At 29.6% G+C, this 6,000-nt stretch overlaps 1 protein-coding gene across 1 annotated transcript in view; it reads left to right on the top strand.

The window, feature by feature from the left end:
- The first annotated feature begins 448 nt into the window (after nucleotides 1–448).
- Nucleotides 449–6,000, top strand: part of LOC129225723 (CD109 antigen-like) — a 66,568-nt gene continuing 61,016 nt past the window's right edge. Inside the window, exons 1-3 of the mRNA XM_054860218.1 lie at nucleotides 449–605; nucleotides 4,905–4,994; nucleotides 5,777–5,967. Coding sequence (XP_054716193.1) covers nucleotides 4,945–4,994; nucleotides 5,777–5,967 — 241 coding nt within the window. The 5' untranslated portion in view covers nucleotides 449–605; nucleotides 4,905–4,944. The remainder of the gene's footprint in view (nucleotides 606–4,904; nucleotides 4,995–5,776; nucleotides 5,968–6,000) is intronic.

Here is a 6,000-nt window from a genome sequence, read left to right as displayed (position 1 = left end):
CATTAAAAATGCTTTCTTACTCACAATGTTTGAAAATTTTCTTTACGCGAACAAGTATGGGGCCTTTTTCAGCGTAATTCAAATCTCTTGGTACAGTGGTACCACCATTTTGAGGCTCTGCATACGCTTATGCTCACCAATCTGAACGGAAAAATAGCGTTTTATTCCGATATATCCGTCTGCATATCCAATATTGGCCAATACTGCTTGGCTACCTGGAATAGCAGGATTTTCAGACTTCACATCCTGTGCTTCAGTGTGAAGAGAGGATGGTGAATTAGGAGAAAACATTTCTCTGTTGCATAACTTGAATTTTTGACAGTAATAAAGCATTAAAAAATCGAAAAAATACTTGAATTTAATTCTATTAAAAGATTCGTGATACTTCAGTCACGTGACTGTGTAGGATGTGAAATCTGCTGAAAGTGTTTGGCATCGCTTGACGTTTAGTTCGCAAAAAATACAAAATCCCGTTTCGTCGTCAAAGGTGTGAAAATGTCTTGAAATTATTTTCGTGTAAAATACATGATAAATGATCATATTTTTAAATGACTTAAGTTACTGAATATCGTATTAAGGGTTGTGCTTGCAACATCCGTCTTCCCGTGAGTTCTTTTTGCTTTTTAAAAATTTTTTATTGCTTTAAAATTTCGTTTTGAGTTACGTAGTTTGACAGGATAGTGTTCTGCTTTTTTTGTTGACATATTATGAAAAACATAGGTGTAATAATGTTAAGTTTTCTTCTATGCTAGCCATATTATTTTGCTCTTCATTTCTTACCTTATTCATTTTTTTCCCTTGTTATTTCTTGGGTTAAATTTTTCAATTTTTATTTCGCGAAGATACAAAATGTTTTTCGGTCTAATGTGTTTTTCGGTTATCAAATGTACAAAGTAATTCAAAATTTATTCTTAATGAAATAGAGTTATTAGAATCATTAAAAATATTTTAATCAAGAGTTAAAATGTTTAGTTAAATTAAATTGACAAAAAAATGTCTTTTGTAAGATTTTTTTCTTTCTTTTTTCACTTTGCTGGTCATCATCAGGGTGAGTTGTTTTCAGTTTTATTTCCCTATGTGTACATAAAAAATACTAACTTGTTAAATATAGCCCAAAAAAAAATTGAAATTATTACATTTTTTGAAAAGTTGTTAAGTTGGTCTCTGATCGCAGTTGATTCTGCTTGAAAATAACCTTGAACCATTTAACGTGATATTTTAAATTGAAACTGCTTTAAAGTTACTTTTTCCAGGCATTCGTTTTTGAATTTTTTCACTTTTCTGGTAAAATCCTACGAATTTGATTGAAAAAAGTTATAAATGCTTTACAATTTTCAGGCATGCCCAAACACCCACTGTTGTAACTAGATGAGCCTATAATCTTGATACATCTTGAAAAACTTTAACCCAAAAAGTTGACTCAAAAGGGCTTCAAATCTGCTCCAATTTTTGCCAAAATTTACCCCTATACGGGTACTAACATTGAAACTGTAGATAGCATACTGTTTGTGATGTCTCTAGATTTATTTGGTGGGACATAACGCCATGTTGTTCTGCAAATATGTTGTGCTGCTTCTTTTAGGTGCACATTTACCTTTTTGTAGCACATTATACCTTTCCTTGAACTGCTGTTACTAGTACCTACCACTTCTGCTCAGAGGCGAAATCAAGATGAGAAATTTGTGTGATTGCTTCAATGGTCTTCTTTTCTTAGACAGGGTGTGTACGCTCCTTACAAATTCCTAATAAACTCCTGCTTTTTAAGAAAAGAAAATAAGGACCCTTAAAACTCCTGCTCTGCTATCTCCTTACAAACTCCTTATTTATTTTTTATATTCTACATCACCTTCAAAATTTCCTTCTATCGCCAAACCGATATAAATGATTACATTATACCAAATTTTACCGGAATTCCGCTATTTTTTCGTTTTTTGATACCAGAAATGCAATATTTTTTATTAGACCATTTTCTTCCTCACATCCAAATTTTTTTTCAGAATTTCTGACGATTATGTCGATAATTATTATTAATAGTATAACTTCTTGTAGATTTGTTTAACACCATTCTTAAGGTTTTTTTAATAAATAAAATAATTTATTAAAGTAAAGTTGCTTTAATAAATTCTTTTATTTGTCGTTTTTAGACTTTGATTCTTTCATTTTGATGAAAGCAATCTCTTTGCATCCGATATGAGAATTGAATTTTTCTGATTTTTGATGCCTATTATGCTTTTTTTGAAGGGCAAATAAATAAAATTTATTTTTATTTCTATAAAAATCACAAAGTTAAAATTTTCAAGACAAATTTTGTGTCTTTTATGAAAGTCAAAAAGTTAAAATCTAAATCGATGGTTTAATTTGAGTTTTGCTTCAATTACGTCGATTGTTATTAATAACACGTTTATTGTAGAGCTCAAAATGAAATTCTAAAATAATTTTTAATTAAATAAATTCTTTTATGTGCCGTTCTTTATATTTTAACGCGTTCACTTTGAAAATCGCAATCTCTTCGCATCCGCCATGGGTATGGGATTTTTTGCGTTTATGACGCTTACTATGCCTTGTGAAGAGGCAAAGAAATTAAGTTCATTTGTATTTTCATTAAAATCATTAAAACGAAAAGTTTTTAACCAAATTCAGGCTCTTTAGAGTCGAATGACAGGAAGTTAAGTATGGAATCACTGGCTGAAATTTATTTTTGTTTCAACATTTTTAAGTGCTTTAAAACATACTGTTACAAACTCTGTAAATGGTAATTATTTTTGTGATTAATTTGTCATAATCTAGCTAAATTAGGCGTTTACTAAATTATCTTTCATCTAAAATTATTATAGCAATGTAACCTGTAAATAGTTTCTTGTAATGAATATACAGCCCCCGTACATTGGGCCGAAGTATACGGTCCCCTCATTTCTGAATGATAAAATTTGTGAATGGAAAGAAATAAGAAAGTGTAGAATGGTGTAGCATTTTCTGGAGTATTTGAGAAGTCTCTTTCAGTGTGTATGAAAAGCCGTTACGCATGATAAAATGTCAGGTTAAATTGAGAATTTGTACTAAGAGTGTATTAGCTCTGTTTATTGCAAGGCATTTCGCTGTGTTGTTTTTCGTATTTAGATGTAAATACGTGTGTAACCGTTGAGTTTACGGTGTTGATTGATATTTGCTTAATTGCTGATGATTAATTTAGCAGTTGTTAACGATCTTTCCTGTACATAATGTAAATAAATCTCCTTTGTGTTCTCAAGAACTGTGTCTTCATTTCAAGAAAGTTGAAGTCGCACCGGAACCTTTTACAATACGTAACATCGGTAGTTGGCAAAGTTTGTGATTTTTTGGATTTGAAAAAAAGTCAGACTTTTTTTATTTAAATCATTTTTTTAATTTGTAGATAGTAATCATAAAACATGAATAAACATAACATATTTTATACAATAGATGAAAGAGCAACTTAATAGCTGAACAGTGGTACCACCATTTCCTAGAATAACAATTTTCATACTTTTTAAAAGAAAATTTCTCTAAAATTAGTCAGTTTTCTATATTTATCCGCGTAGAGTCACACAAAAGTTTTGATACGGTCTACAAAATAATGATCAATTTTGAAGATTAAAATAATTTGTACATTTTTTTTTCTCAAAAGGATCTCTAATGTTTAAATTGAATTTTCTGTATTTCAATCTCTTATTAGTATCCTTATGTTTCTATGCCAAAATCAAACAAAAGCTTGCCAAAAATTATTTGAAGTTTGTCCTTTTGTATCTTGTAAATATTTCAATTATTTTGATAGTTGGAAGTTGTTTTGGCCTCTGCTAATTTCAGTCGGCTTATTATAGTTCTTATTTTAGCAATTATTTTATTTTTGAAAGTCTGTCTTTGGTTAGGAAATTATTAGTATATGTTTTGTTTTTGAGAAAATTCTAATTTTCAATCTATATCACTTATTTTTTATTCGTTTGCAAAATAAAACATATTTCAATGGTTACCCTCCCCCCTCACCCGTATTTGAATTTGATTCTGAGACGGCTCAAGTCTAAAAAGCAGTCAAAGCATATTTTACTATAAATTTAGTATGTTTGTGCATTCAGTGTATTGTATGAAAGCAAAAATAAATAATATTAGAGTTGTACATACTTTTTCTGAAATTCGTTGTAAAAAATGCATCTTTAAACAAGAAACTAATCCTTAAAAAGTAAAAAAAAACTCCTTACTTTTAATTTTCAAAGTTGAGTATGAACCCTGTTGGAAAATCGTGTTTTTAGGCCATCAAGAATGTTGTTTTAAAACTATGAACACTAATCATTTCATGAATGAACAATTTTTTCCCTATGTGGTTTTTCTTAAAGTTTTTTTTTTTTTTTGACAATGTCCGTTTTTGCGTTTATGAATTTTATAACTGATATTAAAATTTTTAGCTGAAAATTTTCATAAAGTTATACAGTGAAACCTGTGTAAGTTAGCCACTTGTGGTGCTTTACTTTAGTAGTCAACTTAGACAGGTGGTCAGCTTAGAAAAGTTGATTTATAAGATAAGGGCGAATTCTGTTCCTGAAAAAAGCGGTCAACTTAGACAGGTGGTGAACTTACAAGGGTGGCCAACTGCACCGGTTTTACTGTATTATAAAATAACTTTATTAAAATTTTAATAATTATTAAAATATTAAAGTATATATAAATTAAATAACGTTATAAATTTACCATGTATTAATGTATATTTTTCTCTTATTCACCGCTGTAGTATTAATATAATACTGAACAGAAAGTGTTGGAAGTGCAAAGTTCTTTTAAAACATTGGATTTGTAAAAAATAGTTCTCATCAATCGATCGTCACTGATTAACCTGAAAACATAATCTTTACTTTTGTATTTTTTTTAAATTCAATTAATTATTTTTATGTTTACAGGGTTGTAATTCCTCCCCCCCCCCCCCCAGGTGTTTCAACCATGCTAGTCAAACTCATATTTATTTCTTTCTTCATCTACATGAGTACACTGTAAGTATTTTTTTCTACTCTGATGTTTCATGAAAAATTGATTTTTATGTTTACATTTTTTAGTCCTTCACCGTTAAAGGCACCTTGTTTACTTTCCACCTTAGCAACAATAGAAAAATTGTTTTCAGCAATTGATGATATTTTCAAGTATATGGCAACGTTAAGATTTGAAATTGGAAGTTGCCAAATGGTGCCAACTGCAAAATTTTTAGGTTGCAATTGCAATAAATAAATTAAAATGGCCAAATTTTAATTTATTAAGGATTTGAAATTGAAAGTTACCAAATAGTGCTAACTGCAAAATTTTTAGTTCGCAATTGCAATTAATAAATTAAAATGACCAAAAATGCACTACGTAATGTATCTTTAATAGAAAATGCAAAATTTTAAAAACTTATTTATGTTAAAAAAAAAAGTCTTTAAAAAGTTTTTGCATGGTCCATGACTTTTCTATACATGACTTTGCTATAAGCAGGTACAACTGCATTTTTATGGAAATTTTCCTTTGTATTATTGGACTACCACGGAAAAACAGACCTTTTGTTCTGCACTTGACAGCTATTGTATTTCATTACAAATAGTGACTTGAAAACGTAATTAACAAAATTTTGTTTCCTTAGAAGTCACAATTCTATGTGTGATTTATTCAACAATAATTTTGTTCAATTCCTTTTTAAACTGTTTTTTTTAATGAAACATATTAGCTGTTACATGCCTGAGGAAATAGGCCCAGTAATAAAATGAGTCAGTATAAATATTTGAAAGTATAAACTTTTTTATAGGGTTGCATCACAGACCAGTTCATCCCTGTATGCTGTAGTTGCTCCATCAAAATTGAGACCAGACATCATTTACCATGTGAGCATTACTCTCTACGATGCTCCTGCTGCAACAGATTTTATTGCAAGAATATCTGGACTTTCTGAAAAGGGAGACTTTATTGATGTTTCAAAAAATGTTCATGTTGAACCCAGTAAGAAAAAGATTAAGTACCCACATTCTAACA

This window comes from Uloborus diversus, chromosome 7 (assembly GCF_026930045.1).
Source record: "Uloborus diversus isolate 005 chromosome 7, Udiv.v.3.1, whole genome shotgun sequence".
Lineage (NCBI taxonomy): Eukaryota > Metazoa > Arthropoda > Arachnida > Araneae > Uloboridae > Uloborus > Uloborus diversus.
This window is presented reverse-complemented; position numbering and strand designations above follow the sequence as displayed.